The 19,936-nt window shown below is 42.4% G+C and overlaps 2 protein-coding genes across 2 annotated transcripts in view; one reads left to right on the top strand and one right to left on the bottom strand.

Moving 5' to 3' along the window:
• The first annotated feature begins 474 nt into the window (after positions 1–474).
• Positions 475–1,200, top strand: SAYSD1 (SAYSVFN motif domain containing 1). Its single transcript, XM_050972969.1, has 2 exons — positions 475–633; positions 708–1,200. Exons 1-2 carry the CDS (start codon positions 475–477, stop codon positions 996–998), a joined length of 450 nt encoding a protein of 149 aa, XP_050828926.1. The 3' UTR covers positions 999–1,200.
• A 153-nt stretch (positions 1,201–1,353) lies between these two features.
• GLP1R (glucagon like peptide 1 receptor) overlaps positions 1,354–19,936 on the bottom strand; it is an 85,598-nt gene continuing 67,015 nt past the window's right edge. The window contains 6 exon segments of the mRNA XM_030236373.2: positions 1,354–5,822; positions 10,877–10,918; positions 11,759–11,897; positions 14,431–14,519; positions 15,226–15,295; positions 19,431–19,491. Of these exon segments, the coding sequence (XP_030092233.2) occupies positions 5,655–5,822; positions 10,877–10,918; positions 11,759–11,897; positions 14,431–14,519; positions 15,226–15,295; positions 19,431–19,491 (569 nt within the window). The 3' untranslated portion in view covers positions 1,354–5,654.

Genomic DNA, 19,936 nt, shown 5'->3' with positions numbered 1-19,936 from the left:
CCTCTTCTCCCAGGCAACCAGCGACAGGGCAAGAGGGCACAGCCTCAGGCTCCGCCAGAGGAGGTTTAGGTCGGATGGGGGGAGGAATTTCTTTACAAAGGGTCTGATTAGACGCTGGAATGGCCTGCCCAGGGAGGTGGTGGAGTCACCATCTCTAGAGGTGATGAAATGGTTGGACATGGCATGTAATGCCGTGATCTGTTTGATTTGGTGTTTGGTCAAGGGTGGACTCTAATACAGACGCCTTTTCCAACATAATAATTGTGTGAAAACAAAACAGGAGAGGTCTCTGGTGAATTACAGCTTTTCTCCACAGAGAATTGCGGGCTCTGCTGTCCATGCAGGATGGCGAAGAGGGGCTGACCGGCTGCCTGCAGCCCCCCACGGTGGGACCCCAGCCCCTTTCGCAGCTCCCCGTTCCCCGGCCCCGCCTCTCCCGGGCCGTCACGGGCCTGGCGCAGGCGCGGCTCGGCCATGGCGGCTACCGTGGAGCGGCGCCTCGCCCAGTTCCGCGCCGCCCGCGGCAGCGCTGCCGCCGCTCCGCGCCCAGACGAGCCGCCGGGAAAGGCCACGGCTCCGGAGGCCGCCGAGGGACCGCGGGCAGCCGCGGAGGGCCCGGGCGGCGGCGCTCAGGTGAGCACCGAGGCGGGCGGGGGGTGCGGCGGCCGGCCGGAGCCTGACGCCGCGTCTCCCCGCCGCCTCCGCAGGTCCGGCCCGGCGCAGCCGCCACTCCCCTGTGGGCGCGCCCGCTGCTGCTGAAGGTGCTGCTGTGGGCCGTGCTGCTGGCGCTGTTTGCGGAGCTGGAGCTCGGGCTGCCCTACTTCGTCCTCTCCCTGCTCTACTGGATGTACGCTGGCACCCGCGGCCCCGCCGAGCGGCGGCCCGGCGAGCTCAGCGCCTACTCCGTCTTCAACCCCGGCTGCGCCGCCATCGCCGGGACGCTGACGGCCGAGCAGCTGGAGCGGGAGCTGCACTACCGGCCCGCCGCGGGCAGCTAGCGCCGGACCCGGCGGGGACTGCGCTGAGCTGGGCCGGGACAGCCGCCGCGCCGGGCCGGCCCCGCTGCCGCCGCTCCGAGGAAGGGCCGGGGCTTGGGGGAATGAAATGGGGTTTGTTCCTATGCAAAAAAGCACCTGAGCCTTACTGCTGGCCCCGAGTCCCACGGCGCCGGCCGGTCCCGAATAAAACCGTAGCAAAGCCCGCGCTCTAGTCTCGTTTCCTGGGACCGGGCAGCTGTTCCGGCCGCTGTGGAGCGGCCCCGAGAGGCGCGGCCTTGTCACAGCTGCAGCTGCCAGCGTGTCACCTGGAGGGCTTCAGCTCCCCAGAGCTTTGCCACAGGTGACAGACACAAAGGCTGGCGTGTGACGACACCTGCAGTAGAAGGGATTGCTGCTGCTCTCCCCTGCACCGGCTGGAAACCTTATGCTGAACGACGAGAAGCAATAGCCATATACCTAAAATAAGCTGCTGCTGCTTTGGTTTGCAGTGGTGTCTTTCACCTAACACAAACATCAGATTATAATTCCTTTTTTGCTTCATATTACAGTTTTCCTAATTGTAAGCTGAAAAATACTTATTCCTGGCAGGTGTATTTGTATGATCCACTGATGTTTTTATTATGTAGATCATTGCATTGAGCCAGACCTGCTCAGCAAAGTGGTAGTCACCTCTGCTTAAAGCATGGAAAAAACACATGGGTGTGGAATATGAAAACATGTTTTAGTGTTCTAAAACATGGTCTATGGTGGTGATGCTACATAGACAGTTGGACTTGATCTTTAAGGTCTTTTTCAACCATAACAATTTTATGGTTCATTAAGTCATCATTTTGAAGAGCAGCTGCAAGAACTTGGGTCTCTGAGGACAGAGTTAAGAAGAAAAGTCACTACTTGGTCTTTCAAGTCATGTTCCACTATGTCTTTTCTAATTTAACAGTTAAACACATTAAGATTTGACTCAACACAAATTGGATCATTGGTTGTAGAAAAAAAAGAAAGTGGTGCTTTGAATTTAGCTGGACTGGTAAGACAGTAATAGATTAAAGCACATGTAATATGTTAACACTGATAAGCATCTCTCAGTAGCCCTCCACAGCCCCCTGGCAGTTTCTGTCTTGGGCCGTTGTATAAATTCCAAGTTCTGCTACTTGAAGGCAAAAAATTTTGTCATTTGCACATATTCTGTCATCCTCCAGTGAAACCACCCCCAGAGTTTTCATTATTCTTACTGATTCCTTTTGACTCTACAACATGCTGCATTTTGTATTTGATTAATGCAGGCTCAGCAGGGTCAAACACCTCTAGGTAGTGGACACACAGTTGCACATACAAAGCATTGTTTCCCTGAAAGAACCACAGAATCTTTCCATTCTTAAAAAGTATTCTAGCAACAGGGTAAGAAGTAGTTAGATGATACTTAAAACACCTGTAAGCAATGGAATTTTGTGAGTTTAAACTTTATTCACAACAATAAAAATAAACATCAGCATAGTGCTTATGGGGAGTCGATAATCTGACATCTTGTACAGTTCAGTTCTGTGGGTATTTTTTAAAACAAGGAAATACATGCAAATAAATATTAAATATAAGGTAAGATCAATGAAATTATAAAAATTCGTAGCAGCAATGCTGGAAATAAAGTTTTCACTTGCTATACACTCTAGCTGCATTATGTCCAGGTGGATTTATAGACTCTTGTATTTAATGCTTCATGAAACAAGTTACCACAATAAGTGAGCATGAAGCCAAAAGGCACAAGAAATAAAAACTGACACAGTTCATCTCTTCCAGTGCTTTGTGTTGGTTTGCGAATTTCATGCTACTCAAAAAAATGTACATTACACATTGTGAAACAGAGATGGCATGAATAACAAAGGCTTGTAAAAGGTTTTACTGAAGTAGATGAAGTATGATGGAGAAATTGGCACTGAGGCCTTGCTCAGTCTCTAAATGCACATATACTGTAATTCTGCTTGGTGTTAATTACTTCCACTGAGTTGTTTTGAGAGGGGATTTAAAAAGGTTTGAACTAATGAGAGCTTAATTAGAGGGGGGACAAAATTTCCTCTGCAGCCTTTTGCTTGGCTAAGACCTCACTTTGTTACCTTACTTTTCCCTTGTGTTCTAACAAAGCAGAAGTCACCAAGTTAACTGGAGTTATTCCTGTGGGCCCAAAGCCCTCAGTCACAAATGAGCAGGAGGGACAAGAACAGCTTGCTAACTCAAAAGCACATCAAGCTGTTGAATCGTGCTTGTGACAGCAAGTACAGGTTTATGACCACACATGGAAATAAATGCTCTCTATTCCCATGTCTGTCCTCTTTCATTTGTTACACACACTTGTTTGTCCAGCACTGCAGTGAGCTAGAACACTTCTGTAACTTCCTGTTGTCATAACAAAACTATCATCTTGCCATTTCAGCTGTGCAAGCAGCAGAAACTTTTTTCCCAGGTTTGCACACAACTAAGCAGGACTAGCATCCACTCTTGAATATTAATGAGTGAAATTATTCCCACCAGTGTGCATTAAGCCACAGCAGTAAATTGCATCTGTCACCATGCTGCCCTTTCACCTGCCAGTGACAATCTTTAGTACTTTTTTCCTGTTCTTAGCACTTCAGGATAGACATTAGATAGAAACATCAAGCATACTCTGTACATACAGGAAGCTAATTAATTAACTTGCAGGTCAGCAATTAATGCCTGCATAAAGTAGACAAGTATTGTATTGATGGTCACACAACACAGAAGCTAGTTATTAAATATACAGAAGAATCTGAAGTGCTTTGTTCCAAATTCAGCTTTGCAACCGGTGTTAAGAGAGGGAAGGTCTGGAAGCAGCCTGCAGAGAAGCCAGCATGCTGAAGACACATAAGCCAGCCTGAGAACTGTGGTGGATTTCTGCAAACATGTCTTTCTCCCTGGAGTTCAATTACTAGCATTAGAGCTGAAGGTGGTAACACATCCTCTTTAATTCAATTCTAACCCTATGACTGCAAAACTAATCCATGCTGTTGGCAATTAGGATTCTAATATAATGATTAAATAATCCCATGCAAAGCAATCTAGCTTTAGGCTGGAAAGATGCTGAGTTACATCCCAGAATATCCAGTCCACTTTCTTGGTAATAGAGGCTGTGAATGCAAGTGCAAAGAGACTTGAAAATAGGGAGGGTTATTTCTGTTGAGTTGTTGTAACTGCTTTGCCATGGAAGTTACTTATTTATTACACAAAATCTGTGAGCAGGGAGATTCTCAGAGCTCATCTTTGGCACTTCGCCTCTTTGTTGTAAAGGGAGCCCAAGTAAGAGTAAAGCTGTGCAAAGCTTGCTACTAAGTGACGCAACCTATCACATCCAGCTTCTAAAGGTACTTTGTTTGTCCCCAGCAACTCTTGTCAGTGTCAGGGAGGGAACACACTACACAGTGCACATGCAGTCACTGTTTTTAACAGACAGAAAAAAAGGTCATGGAGTTCAGGATTTTTTGTTTGGAGTTGTTGGTTTTGTTTGGGGTTTTTTTGGAATGCCGCTGATGGGAAGTTGGCAGGCGCTGGAGAATGGCAGCCCACCCCGGGAAAGGGGGCGGGAGCTGTCCTTGGTCCTGAACCCGCGCCCTGCACAAGGGCCATCTCCCCCTCCTGCGCGAGGGTATCTTGTGTCACAGGAGAGAAGAACCAAGGCCGAGGGGAAACAAAAGCGAGCACACACTGCCAGCTAGAGAATCTTTGCAACAAGGAGAGGTCTGCTGAGACCAGCAGTGGCCCCAAGCTGACTCCTTTCTGTGTAATTGCACCCACAAGGAGCAGAGTAAAGCTCAGACAGAAAAGGTTCTCTTGAAACACGAGCCATCACCCCATCCCTGTGAACACCTGTGTGCCACCAGGTGGGCAGCCTAGCACTGACAATGGAAGGGCTGTGCACATTTCCATCCATGTCAACAAAGACAATATGCACCTATTCCTAGTAGAGGAGGTACCTAACAAGATACTGCATTTTTCTTTTGTTTGGGTTTTTATACTTTAAGTGAAGCTTGAAGATAGCATTCAGAAGTGCTCACTACACTACCTGCTGTATCTACATCCTACCTTCAGGATACTGTTCCTCACCTACCCAGAAAACAGATTAGCATATTTTCAACCTTAACTCTGGGAAACCTCTGCTATAAAACTGATTCTTCCCTGAAACGCAAGTTGGGTCCCACTAAATTTTTTTTTTCTAAAAATGGCAATGGCACCTTACCCTATCCCCAGATAAGTCTAAATGTATTTTTTTGCAACAATCATATTCTACATCCTTGTAATTTAATCAGTGGATCACTCAGCTCATCCACTCAACAGTAATAAGCCATTGACCCTGTGGTTTCAGACTGGATCAATGCAAGGCTTAAGTTTTGGACTCCCGGAGGCCTTGTGTGCAAATAGGAAAAAACTCTTTCAACTTACTTTAGACATGACCAATTTTTCCTCTGATGCGTTCATTACATTAGCAGATTGCTTTCCCTAGAAACCTTTGTCCAGCAGCCTGCAGGCGATGAGCAGCACATGCTCAAGTTTCTTGCTGGAGATGGCAAACTTAAGCCTCTTGCTTGGGTATTTAAGGGTTTTCAGGTACATTATACAGTTCATTGTTCTCAGTCTGATTCACCTGCAGAAATCTCAGCTGAATGTGGCCTGACAAGTGGCAGCATAGACACTGCTGCCTACTGTGCCCCCACTGCTGATGCTGTTGGCCGGACACTTCAGAGGTTTCATACTGCTGTCTCTCTGGACATACAAGTGTTCCAATCTCCAGCGCTCCCAGCTTTTCCGAAACTCCATCTGAACCTAACAGAAACAAAGAAGGAAACAAAAGGAATGAATGTAGAACTAATCACCTCTTTAAATGACTCCATCAGAAATCAGCAAGGATACCACACTACTGAGAAAAACTGGAAGCGCTTTAAACCTGCAATATTATTGCTTCCAATTATCCAATTATCTCATTAATCCATGGTAGGACATTGCACATTTAAAATAATGATGACATTCATTTTCACTTGTAGAAAAAAAACTCTTCTATGCACCAGAAAATCTTACCTTCATTATTATGCTCTAAATTGTATTCACCTGCAATATTGATTGGACTCTATGCTCTATCAGTGCTTACAATTAAGCTGACTTTGCTTATCAGCCATGAAACAGCTGAAAAGACTGACTTTCTGCTCAATATTGCACCACCGGTATTCTTAAGAGTTCTAACTTCTGGTTCAATTTAAACATTATTATGTCCTGGAAAATTTTGGTTTTTGAATATTTATGTGGGTTCTTTTTATTTTAACAAAAACTGAATGTTTATTCAGAATTGAAAACAACAATTAGGCAAGTTACAGACTGTACTTGTTCCCCTTTTAAATAGCAATTACAGTATCTCATTCCAGATACTAGCTTTTCTTGAAGCTACAAAGTATGCTCATCTAGTCACAGGTTCTGGGTCAAACTGTGTAACCTCTGCAAAGGTTTGGAAGTTTATCCAGGATTGTGTAACTGCTAAACAAGAACAGAATTAGATCTTTCTGTTCCACAGGCAAAGTTCTTACCACTTAACTGAAGTAAGAACCTCCATTAGCTTTTAACACATAAGGCAGGGGACATAAAATTTCGGACTTGTTACTCTAGATAAAGGCAGGAGTGCAACCACAGTAATAAGTTCATTATGGTGTGTACTTCAGCCCAGAAATGAGTTCACTGTAGGTGGGTCACTTAAGGGAGCCTTCTCTGGAGAGATACTTTTTCTTTTATTTTAGGATTTCATACTAAGTATCAAGAGACTAAGTAGGTTGATGGCAGTTTCAGCACAGGTTTGTCATCATGCCCAGACTGTTGAAACCTTCATATTCTGAGGGAAACCTCCTAGGGAACCAGCTGCTGTATGTCTGCTTTCTTTGCTTGTTCACTGCAAAAGACTGAATTTGAGAGGCAGTCCTAAAAAAGGGGCAATGCCTCACAAGACTAATTGTCTTCCCCTGGTGGGTGCCTCAATCAGTGCTTGTCAGCTCTGGCCTACAGCCCTGGTATTGAATGTCCTGGTGGAACCAGCTGCATCTCTGTGTTTCTGACAATCTGTCAGAATCCAGAATCTAACCTCCACTGTCACAACCAAACAGGTCAGAAGCAAAGATGCTGAGACACATGCTTGTATTCTACCATGGTATGGGGGGTTTGTTGTGTCAACAGATGCACAAAGACACAAAGACAGCGTGTCTGTTATAGCTTGGCATAGAACCATGAGGGAGAATGGTCATACAAAAGCAGAAATGCAGAAACCACAGTGCCTGCAGGAAAAGAATTGACCATATTACCATTCCAGTACTTGGCATCTTTTGTGGGCATGGAAGCATTAAGGCAGCACTGGGAAAAAGCTATTGTAGGCATTTACTGGCAAATCCGGAATGAAAGCATGACTGTAGTGACTGACTAAGTCAATAAGCAGTAGAAATAAGTACCTTTAGGTCAGTCAAAGGGAGAAAATGAGTCTTTATTACAGCTGGACATGACAGGCTTGAGCTATGATACAAATAGCCTGCAAAACTGAGATAAAGTGAATGGAAGACCTGAAAAAAAGACTGTAGGAATGGGTCTACCTTCAGAACAGATAAGACTGGCATAATCTCAGTTTTCTCTCCTGGGGTTAGGAAGAGGGTAGGGAGCAGCTCTGCTGCCTGTGTGGAATTGAGTTTTTGTCTAAATGGCTTTGAATGTATAAGCAAGGGAATGGGTTAAGATTTGTTTTGCAGAGGCAATTCCTGAGCACAGAAGTAGATCTACAGTTCTTCCAGGAAAATACTTATCCTACTAACTTCCCTGTGTTGATAAGATTCCCCAGAAATAACCTATACAGGAAAATGTTACCAAGAACAAGGCTCCCATGATGTGCTGACTTGGGCTGGAGTAGAGCTAATATTCTTCACAGCAGCTAGTATGGGGCTGTGCTTTGCGTTTGTGCTGGAAACAGGGGTGGTAATATAGAGATGCTTTTGTTATTGCTGAGCAGGACTTGCACAGTGCCAAGGTCTTTTCAGCTTCTCATCCCACCCTGACAGCCGGCAGGTTGGAGGTGTGCAAGCAGTTGGGAGGACACCTGCCTGCCAGTGGGAAGTAGTAAATGAATTCTACATTTTGCTTTGCCTTACTTATTAAATTGTCTTTATCTCAACCCAAGCGTTTTCTCACTTTTATTCCTTCAATTCTCTTCCCCATCCCACCAAACTGGAATGACTGAGTGGCTGCGTGGCACGTAGTCACTGAGGTTGTTAAACCATGACATGTGAGAAAGGTGAAGAAAAATTTTTATGAAGGGTATTTTAGAAGAAAAAGGAAACAGGGAGTAGAACTTGAAAAAGATGGTCATGGAGGTTAAAGCTGGAGCAGATCTCTCGCAGAAAGCTCTTGATTGAGCTTTATGTAGCTAATGGGGAAGGAAGTTGACAGTGTAGCAATGAATCTGAAATCTAATTATAAAAAAAGTCCTAAAGTTTGGGAAAAAAAAAAATCTCAGCAAGTGATAGTGAAAGGAAAGTATGTCTAAAATGGGACAGAACTAAGCTCATGGAAGAGTTTAATTAATAGTCTGCATAGAGAATGAAAAGAAGTTAAAAGCAAAAGGGAAGATTGGCCAGTATTTCAAGAACTCAGAAGTCCTGGAACCAGGACAAATTCTTTAAAGTGGAAGAGACTGAGCTGTACTTCCATCGTGACAAGAAGGCAAAAAGGAGAACCAAGACTACAGAGAATGAAATCTGAACCATCTTCAACTAAGTGGTGGAAAAAGGCAACATCTCTGTGGTTTAAAGTATTTCTTTTAGAAAGCAACACTAACAGCAGAAAAACTGGTCATATTAAGCCTAGCTCATTTTGCAAAGAACATTGGTGGTAACAGGCAAACTCATGGGACCCTACTGTTGGCTTCAGAGCAAGTTCAAAGAAAATCCAGAATCTTTCAGGTAAAATATGACTGAAATATGAGCAAGTTCTATTTTTTTTTTCAGAAGTAGATATTAGAAAAGGACATTAATATCACTTCTATCTTCATTTCTACTATTGATCTGTGCACCAGGACTTGCAAGGAACTTTCATTCTGTATGGTTAAAGAAAAAGGAGTCAATGAGTCACAGACAAAAATAAAATGTAGACCACATTGCAAACAAGGATAGTCTTTGGACACATACAGTGTGTCAAAAAGCAGTTTCTCATTTAGCTGAGGAAAAGAATTTTCATCTAGTTTAGAACAGACTTAACCAAACTCTTTGTAAAGATTATTTTTTATGGAGACTGATGACCAGGCTTCTCAAAATCCTACTCCCCTCTTTGAGCAAGAGTTGGAACAAGCAAAATAATTCATCCTAGACTGCCAGTGAAGCTGAATTCATCGTGTTTAGATTTTATGAACTACATTTGTAATGTAGTTCATAAAATCTAAACACGATGAAGGCAAGAAAATTATAGTAACAAGAGATTTGGGGCATTTCTTAGAAACACAGGTAAGCTATTACACAGTAAGCTCCCGCAAATGAAACAAGGGTGCCTGTTTGAGAGCTTGTAATAAAGTTTGGGTTATGATGTAACCTTGCTGTTATTTCATGTGAAGGAAGTTATTGAACATTACACATGAGAGGCCTGGCTGCAGCTGCACAAGGGATGTGTGAGCAAACACCAAGGTGAATCAAAAGAAATACATGATCCACCAGCAGACAGTGCTGCATCTCAGGATTGAAGTACACCTGTAAAGCCATACCAGGAATTTGAAACAAATATTCTCTAATTCATGACACGCAGCAAATGATATTCATTCGCAACAGTGAAACCTGCTGCTACTCGCTTCTGATTTTGGTAAGCAGTACAATTAATAGATTCACTTCAATAAAGCCTTACCCACAACCTACAAAAGTGAGCAGACTCCTGCAAGGCTTAATTCAGGATGCCTGCTGCTTTCCTGTTGACTCCAGCTTGGCCATAATGATGGCCATAATGAAGTAGCACATTTTTCTACTGATTTGAATTCCCTGATGAGGCCTGTCTCTCAATAAATGATCTTGAATAGCTATCTCATAGATAAAAGTAGATTTATTGTGAGTATAAAACATATTGATGTGCATTTAATTTAATAATGGAGTGACTAAATGAGTAGTGTTTACTTCCTTTACAAACCTGGTTGCCAAATGAATGAATAATAATCACTTAGAAGGTAACACGAGAGATTCCTGCAATACTGAAACAGAACAATATTCTTTCCCACTACAGGGCTGGGATTCAGCAGAAGCCACAAAAGATGGTACTTGCAATAACTTAACTCAGAGCCAAAGGTGCACTTCTTCTGGGTCTGTGAGTTTACCACTCTGTGAGGTTCAGTTTTAATGCAGCTGGGCCACAGGGAAACCAAATGAAACCAAACTGTACAGCAATAGCCGTGAGGATTCTCCAACTTCACCAGCAAGCTGAGCTGAGTTCATAGAATAAAATGGGCTCCCACATTCACAAAAACAAGTAAATAAAAAGCAAGTAAAAGCAAAGCAAGCAAATAAAATAAGACAGATTAAGAAGAGCAGCTGTAATTCTTAATTAAAGAATTCACCAGTGAAAACTACAGAGCTGTAAGAAAGACTGTAGCACATTTGTAGATGTGAGATTCCACATCTACAAATAGTGACCATAAATTATACTGCCTGAATTCATTCCAAACACATTTGTCTGATGAGTTATCCTAAAGAGCTGTACAGGGAAGAATCTGTTAAAAAAAAAAGTCCTGAACAAGGACAATTTAGCAGTTCAAGACCATTTTCAATTTCCTTTTCCTATAGTGTATGCTGATAAGGCAAATTGGAACAAAAAAGTATCTCTCTTACCTCATTATTGATGAAACAGTAAAGAATTGCAACCATCAGCCCCTGAAATAAACAAAAACCAGAACAGTGAGCAGTTCCCTCACTTTACCAAACTCAGTTGCAAAGGGCTAGAGGCTCCACACTGACATGTCTCTAATACCACTGAAAGGTGGAGAATCCTTGGTCCCTGTCAACTCTGATGGCAGAGCAGAGGATTGACCAAACTATGTCTTAAAGCACATGATCTTAGCAAAAAGGAGTTGTTGTTTTCTTCAATCTATTATTTTCGTCTAGTGATTTCTTTCCCCTTCTTCCTTACAAAGCAAAGCTTTCAAGTCTTAAACACTTCATAACTGAGTAATTCACAGTGGCCTTAAATATAGCTCTGTGCTTGATAAACAGGGAATGAGTGAGTGTGCAGGGAAACAGAATAATGACTTCCTTACACATGGATACTCATTTGAAATGGCTTTACCTAAGGGATCAGTTAAATAAAAATCACAATAAGCCTGTGCCCTCCTCACACGCAGTTACAGCTGGAGACAGTTACCTCTCCCAGCAGATTTTCTAAGGAGTATTAGAAACACTGGAGAAGGCACAAAATGTGCTTTCAGCAACACCACTGCACAATTACAGGAAATCACAGACAATTTTGTTATTGCCCTGAGGTGAACCATAAGAAGTAAATATTAATATGTGGACAGGAATACCAGCTTACTGCAGTAAAGTTGGCTGTTAAAAATTAGTCCTTACACTTTTCTTTCCACTGTCATAATCCTGTAACATCCAGTGCTAAACTGAGAAATATAAGGAACATAAGCATGCAATGAGTGACAGAGAAAGCAGGTCCTCAAAGAGCAGCTAGAAAAGATCTTATGCCTATGGGCACACTGTGAGTGCTACCTGGAATGAAGCAAAGGAGAGCTCAGTAAAAAGCTTCACAAAGCGCAGCATCCCTCTGGCATGCTCGTCAGTAATAAAGGCAAAGATGACCTCATGGGTCCCCAGCAGTGGGATCAGAGTCAGCGTAGACTTGGCCAACCTAAGATCACAAAGAAATTAAAGACCTATCAGTGCCACTGAATAGATCATTGTTGATCCAAATGATCCCTGGGAGTCACCCTTTCTGCATTCTGTTTCTGACACGGTTTCAACTTTCCTAAATCACTGCACCACTTTGTGACGCAGGGTCCTCTTCCAGAGGCTGCAGGATAAAAACCTCCTGGAAAAAACCTTAGTAAGTTCCTACAAGTTTTAACCTCTCCTACCACTTCACTGCAGACCATTTATTGGTGACAGAAAAGCTCTGTATCCACCTACTGGGTGTATTTCACTTGAAAAATCTTCCAAACTCAGTAAGAAGCCATGTGCTTTCTTGTACTTGCAATGTCTTTCCTCTGTATTCTTTTCTCCACCTGTAATTGGGAAAGACAACCAAAACCTACCTTCTTGATGACATGGAAGACGTAATCTATCAATAACTGGAATCTTTTAAAAATATCTTGGCAAAGGGAGGACTACTTGGTATTCCTTCCCACCTCTGTGGTGTGTTAAATCTTCTAAACATTGTAACTATCTGTAAGTGCAGAACACTTTGTCAAAGCAATCAAACTGTCTTAAAATGAGTGATGGCAAGTTCAAAGACACAGCAAGCAAAGGATGAAAGACAAACCAATCTGAAAGTAATGATTCTTCACTTGTGACAGAGTTCAAGGTACACAAGAAAAAAATTCACAAGAATGATCCTTAACTCTCTTTTGATGCACATACATGCCAGCCACCCAACAGGACAGTGATCCCCAGCTGCCTGGGGATCATGTGGGAGCTTCCTGGGCCACAAAACCCAGCAACATCTCACAACAACCTGTCCTATGACAAGTCAGTAGATGCAAAATCACTCAATTAGCAGGGCTGTCAGACCTTTGTAGCTCTTGTGTGCTTGAGGGCTACTGGCTGCTATTCTGAATCATGTAACCATTCAGGTTGGAAGGCACCTCTAGAAGTCTCTAGCTCAACTCCAGTTTACAGCAGGTTACTCAAGGCTGTGTCCAGCCAAGTTTTGAGTATCTCCAAGGTACTCCAAAGCCCCTCTGGGTCTCTCTTTCAGCATCAGACCACTCTGACTGTGAATTATTTTTCACCTGACATGCAAGGGGAATTTCTCTTTCTATAACTTGTGACCTTTGCCCTTGTCCTTTCGCTGCGACCCTCTGAAAATACTCCATTTTCTATACAAGTGGGCTCGGAATCAAAGCCTCCAGCTCAGACAAGCCCTCATCTTTGATTTGAAATCTCAAGACACATTAGGATTTCCAAAATTTCATGTGAGTTAAAGAAGGTAGGTAGCATACAGGTCAACCCTACACTGATAAGAAATCACCAAAATATATGCTGTGTCTTGTTTAGAAGATTGCAGCATCAAAATAGCCAATGTAAAATAGCTAAATCCAGTGACAGCAGCAGTCTAGCTACCACAGCATGTAGCTCCACACTTCAAGAGCTAACTTTTTATTCTTATATTGTTTTTCAGGCTGCAATACAAAAGTCAAGATGGACAAATGAAGGATGCAACCATGAATCTTAGCAAGGGGATTAAGTAACAGGGAGAATACAAAGAGGGATAGACTGACTACAAACCCAAAATTGAATGTATCTAAGATAGCCCTGACATTTCTCTTGAAACATCTCATGCATTCGAGATTGAAAGTTTTCCCAATAACAACTGGCAAGAAGAACAAGGAGCAAAACTCAAAATGATCCCATCTTGTCTTACTTGAAGTGAAAGCTTTAATTTCTATCAACTCATATTTTTATGTTCAAATTAGAATAAGATAGGATATTTCAGTTGGGAGGAACCTATGACAACCACCTGTTCAGAACTTAAAGCAAGTTCTTAAGGGCATTGTCCAAATGCCTCTTAAGCACTGACAGGCTTGGGGCATTGACCACCTCTCTAGGAAGCCCGTTCCAGAGTTTGACCATCCTCTCAGTAAAGAAATGTTTCCTGATGTCCAATCTGAACCTCTCTTGGTGAACCATTCCCACATGTCCTATCACTGGATACCCTGGAGAAGAGCTCAGCACCTCCTCCTCTACTTCAACTCCTCAGAGGGCTGTAGAAGGGAATGAGATCATCCCTCAGAGCCCTTTGCTTCAAACCAGGCAAGTCAGAAGTCCTCAGCCACTCCCCACAGGACATTCCCCTTCCAACCCTTACACCAGCTTTGCTGCCCTCCTTGGGGTGATTTCAAGGACTCTTAACATTCAGTACTTGCATGTGCTGCAGGTATTTTAAAAATAACTGCTTACTTAATATTCATCCAGGCTAATGGAAGACTGTAAAAAGACAGACATCTACCCTTCTGTTTATAGTACAGGTGAAATACCTGCCCTGGTTTGCCTGAGACTTTTCTGTGGACTATCTGCCCAAGCAGTTACACCAATTCATGACACCATACCTTTGTGCTTTACTCAAGGGTTTTTAATCACCTTTGTCAACCTACTCCTTTCACATATTTCCTTGTCTGCTTCTATTCTGATGAGCACATAAAGCATTAGACCAGCTTAAGACATACCTGCATTTTATGTCAGTTTTGCACATCAGATTAGCCTGCAGTTTGGAGATGATGATGCAAATAACTCTGATGAAGATGAGGAAATTCACCTAGAGAAATGGAAGAAGAATTTATATCACCATCAATAAACCCATGTGCCTAAGTACTCAAAAAGGCTGGTTTGTGTACACATGTGTAGCTCTCTGTGCATCCTGCTATGAAGCAGCTGCAGAATTTGCCACAGGACTCAACTCCTTGCCAAGGGATTGTGGTCTAAATGTGAATGCACAAGCCACCCTTGAAAACACAGGTACTTCATTAAACAAAGCAGGGGACCCCAGTTACTCTTTGGGGAGTGAGGCACAGTAAAGGTGTGGGTTGGCCCATTTGCCTTGTCTGGAGTTCTGAGCCCGACACGGTATTGTGCCTGCAGAACAATTCTACACAATGCCACACATTTTGCACCGCTTTTGTAGCCCAGTATTTGAAATAGTATCTTTGGTCTCCCTGAACTACCTTCCATACCTCCTGCTCACAGGGGAGTTAATGGCACTGCTGCAGCATGCTGTTTGTTATCATATCCTGCCACTACAGCATGACAGCTTGTGGCCAAATTAAAGAAACAAAATGCTAGTCTGGAATTTCAGTGACAGAAACCAACTTGGCTTCATAAAATGACATTTCTGAATGAAAATGTCAATAGCCTCAAAGGTTATTAGCCTCTGGAGATGCACAATGCCCACATGTACATCTTGGTACCGTGTTGTGCTGTTCTCAGGGAAATGTGCCATCTCACAGCACCCATCTCAGACTCACCCCGATGGCGATGAGAATGGGCAGTCTGATGATCAGCCAGTAATTCATGTTATAGTTTCTGGTCCAGCAACTAGTAGGACAAAAAAAAAAGAACAAAAAAAAAAAAAAGGAGATTAGGAAAAGTTATTAGGAAAAGTTTCAGTACATTACTAAAATCTCTTTCTTTTCATTCTGTTCCAGCAATGCAGATGGAAAACAATATTAAGGACTAGATACCAGGAAAGCACATCACGCTGACATGGAAACAGATGCAGCTGCTTCTGAGAAACACTGAATGCTCTGTACTATTGCAGCTATCATAATCCAACTGGATACTACTCACCGGCCTTTCTTGCCCACTAATGGATAGCTCTCCTCCACAATTTGCTATGAATTATCATCCATTAATTGTGAAGATTTACTCCATTAAAACCAAGGTCAAATTTGTCATTTGGCTGAAAGAAGGAGCGGGGGGAATCTGTTGAGTCTGATCTTTCCGCTGTCATTCTTAGCTTCCTCGTCCTGCGCTATTTTTTATTATTCTTCAGTCTCCAATGTCAGATCAACTTATTTAATTGCTTGCTAGTTTTTATCCCATTACTTACCATCATTATTGTCATAACAATATTGAGATCAGTCATCTATTTTATCTGTCCCTATTTTCAAAAAGGAGTTACTAATTTCAACCATGGGAAAGCAATTGCAGCTGCAAACTCCAGCTCCTTCGGTGCATATGCACAAGGTTTCAGGCCCACTTTTAAAATTTGGGAGTTTTAAAAATTATAAACAAGTAAAATCAAAAATGGGAGCAACAGTTCCTAACTTGTGCTGACCTGAGCCCTCTGCCAAGTAAGCAGCACACTGCAGCAATATAGTACTTCATTTAGTGCATGAATCTCATTTTAACTTTCAAAATTCCTGTCTCCTTGAGCAATATGGGAGAAAATTGACAAGAAAAGTCATGGCACCCACAGTTTGGGATCACTGGTCTGAAGTGAAGCTTAAACTGAGGGGTTTGTGCATCTAGTTCCTTTCCTCTGGCCACAGCCAGCCACCACCACTGCTTGGTGGGCCATGTCTGTGTGGGATGGCCCAGGCGTTAGGGCAATGCTCACGTGCCACTTGGCTTGTTGCTGCAGTGACATCATTCTTAATATTTTTGTGAAATTACTTTGTTAGCCTCCTGCTCAGCATTACCCAGAAGCAACAGACACCAGTAAAGCCAAGAGGTTTCTGAGCTACACAGGATGGGAAACAAACAAGGAAACAGCGCTACATAAAGCATGGGTTTCTTGCCAAAGAAGGTTTCTCTTCATCTCTAAATCTGTTCTGCCAAAACATACATATGCACAATTTTCCCTAAGGCTTCTTGGGTGAAGCTGGTGGAGCTGAAACCCTCCCAAATCTTGTAGTGGGACAGCCTAAGAGAAAAGAGCAAACCATGCAGCACCTGGGAGGGATCCATGCTACAAGCACACACCCTCACATGCTCACTTACTAGAGAGGAAAAGAGCAGCAGCTTGGCTGGGGCAAGTCCACATTCCCTTGCAGGGACTGCAAGTCCAAGAAGGGCTAGGGATATTATTTTTCCTTCAATTTCAGTTTAATGTGTACAAAAGGCATATTATTGCCACCAGCAGCTCTACAGCCTCCAATTTCAATTGGACAAAAAAGGTGTGCAGACTGTGTGCAGTCAGTGTACCTGAGCCAGAATCTCAGTTACAGAACTTAACTGGTACTCGTGAGTGGGAGCCAGCTTCATGGAGCCTTTGAAATTTATTTCATTTGAACACCTCAAGACTGATGGGATAATAGGCATAGCTGGAAGTGGAGTTCTAATTTTCTCACTAGCTGCAATAGATGTAGAGGCAATTAAAAAAATTCTTTATAATAACAGAGACTGAGAAACAATTCTTTACATTAACTCTGCTATGTTTCTGCATTAATTTGCTTCCTGTGGCACACAACAACTTTAGCTACCTTTAAATTTATACAAATATGTGCAATAAAAAAAACATTACAGGTCAATTAAGGTGTCATGGCTATTGAGGCATCCAGAAAACAAAACTGGTAGATCTCTACATGATTTCTTGCCCATCTGTGCTTTCTGTGATTGCCACACTGATAAATACACCAATATCTATTGTGCTTGGGATCTATCTCTACTGTTTGCTCAGCACCTCTCAGAAGATGCTTGGCAACTAATAGCCTCAGACCCATGAATGGAGAATTTGTCCAATGAAAAAAATGCTAGCGGGATGTTTCTGCCTTTGCTTACCAACCCATTATTCTCCTTCTAGAAGTGAAAACATTGAATTTTTACCTTGAATTGCTACAGGTGAATGGGGGGAAAAAAAAAGAAAATTGAAGGCTGACTGTTTTGTTTCGACACTTAATTGCAGACAAAAGTAAAAATGTCTAAGTAACAGCTTTTTAGGCACAGTCTAATAACTAAGAACAACAGCTTGCCTTTAATTGTATTTGTAATCTAGACAAAATATTTTTGAATAGCTCACTTTTTAAAACACTATAATTGTGTTCTAAAGGAGTTTATACTTGCACATGAAAGGAAAAAAGAAGCCAGTGTGCAACCAACCAAGTCTTGCAGGCTTCAGTCCTTTACTCAAATGGCTACATTCACAGGACTGCCTCAGATTCCTAGCCCTGGCCACATTTATTTCCTGTTATTCTTCATAGCCAGGGAAGTAGTTAAATCACAAATGAAATTTACAGCCCGCTGCATGGTGACAGAGCTATGGCAAACAGCATGAAAGATGTCCCTGGCTAATCCAGCAAATGCCTGCCTAAGGCACAGAAATCTTGCCTTTCAGAGCAGCTGCTGCACGTAGTTATTTATTGCTGTATTTTACAAATATTTAGACAAGATTTAGAAAATTCAATAATGCGCAAAATTGCCCCTTTTAAGGTCTGCTGAAGGCAGTGAGTGACAGTTTTCCTTAATAGAAAATATAAATCAGCTCTGAGCACCACATAATGTGGGAGGCTCAGCATGAGCTCTTGGAATACATTTTCTACATCAATGGGAAGATATGCCCATGGAACATCACCTGTTCAGAGGCTGCATGGTCTCTACACCTATTCTGATAATTTCAACAAAACTTGCAGTACATCATTGCAGCCACAATCTTGCTACAGAATATCATCAAATCAACACTGAAAAGGAAAGTCAAAAAATCCTAGCATTGCTTAAGCCAGAAAAGGCAGGTTTGACTGAACTGGTGCAGTAGTATAAGGAACACACACACAAAAAAAGCTGGTTCTTAATAATCAGAAACACCAGAAAACAGTTTGTGGGTGGCTCTGACTAAACTGAATTTTCACTTTGCAGAAACTCTCCAATAATAATCATGTCTGGGAATTAAAAAAGAAAAGGATCCTCTACAAAAATCCATTAAAAATTAAAATAAAAATGAAAGAGCATAAATTTATTTCTTTTCACAAAGAAAACTACCCAAATATTTCTAGGCACTCACTATCTCTAAAAAGAAGAAACCACTTTCCTAGCTTAAAAAAAACCAAACAGAACAAACAAAAAAAAAAAAAAAACCCCAAAACAACCCCAACAAGCTACAGAGCTATTTGCAAAACAGCTATTTATAAAGCATATAGAAAGATATTTTTTTCCAGAGCAGCCATCATGGTAAATATGCACAAAAAGTATTTTGTGTTTTACAGCAGTCTTGCATGTGACATAGTTGACTTCAGCAAGACTAACATAAGCAGACAGAGAATGTGCCTTTATTTTAGGAAAACCTAAATAATGGGAGCTTAAACAAGAAAAGGCAATCACTTCTCTGCTGCTAGGCATAGGCTAATCACTACAAATTGCAAGCAGAATCCTGTGGGAGGTTGCTGTCTTCTTCTGAAACAACTGTAAAGGCTACTGCCAAAGGCACAGTATCAGGAGTGGTCTTAGTTGGGTAGGATGACTGCTATTGTTGATGCTATAAGTACAGAAAAACAAAACATACCTTTCCTTGACATGAAAATAATAGATTTATTCAGACATGCAGAAAATTCTGATCAGAAAAAACCATTCTCCTTTCTGAAATGTTATGCAAGACCTTCAGACAAAACAGAAGCAATTATGAGACGTTTCAGCACATTGCCAAAGCAAACCACGCTGAACAGAAAGCAAACAGTGACCTGCTGGTGCACACATACAGCACAAATGAGATAGCTATAAAAATCAGAACTAAACCAACCCCTCATCTTCATAAAGGTACTTGACAGTTCCCCAGAGGATAACAAACAGCATTGGCACACCTGAAAAGAGAGGAGACAAGGCTGACATTGACATTGAGACTGGGAAAAAAGTGAGAGAAGGACAACTCCCTCTGCCTCCCCCCATAACGATGAGCAACATAATTAAGTGGTTGCAGCTCCTATGCAGTACAGATTGCTGTGAACAGTGGGCTCCCACCTAGCTCTCAACAGGCATGAAAAATGAACAACATAAGTGCCCCATAACAGGTATTCACCACTTCTTCTGTGGATATTTTCACAGACAAGGGAATTCAATTTTTGAAAGCTCCACTAGCCTCTGTACTCATGCTTGAGAAGGGTGCAGTGTGCTCTGACCAAAACCTTTGTGCCTAAATCTCTGCTTGCAGGTCACTGTATTCAAGCAGGACCAAGTTCAGGCTGCCTCCTGGTGTCGAGGCTGGAGCACATCCAGCCCCACATGCCCCCCATGGCAGAGGGAGGGTGG

Source organism: Serinus canaria, chromosome 3 (assembly GCF_022539315.1).
Source record: "Serinus canaria isolate serCan28SL12 chromosome 3, serCan2020, whole genome shotgun sequence".
Classification (NCBI taxonomy): Eukaryota; Metazoa; Chordata; class Aves; order Passeriformes; family Fringillidae; genus Serinus; species Serinus canaria.
Note: the sequence above shows the minus strand (reverse complement) of the source record. Positions and strands in the feature narration are given on the sequence as shown.

What these genes read in the sequence shown, in the direction of transcription:
- SAYSD1 (XM_050972969.1), top strand. Translation starts at nt 475, where the DNA reads ATGGCGGCTACCGTGGAGCGGCGCCTCGCCCAGTTCCGCGCCGCCCGC. An exon ending in GCCCGGGCGGCGGCGCTCAG is followed by an intron (nt 634 to 707) that starts GTGAGCACCGAG and finishes CCGCCTCCGCAG; the next exon opens with GTCCGGCCCGGCGCAGCCGC.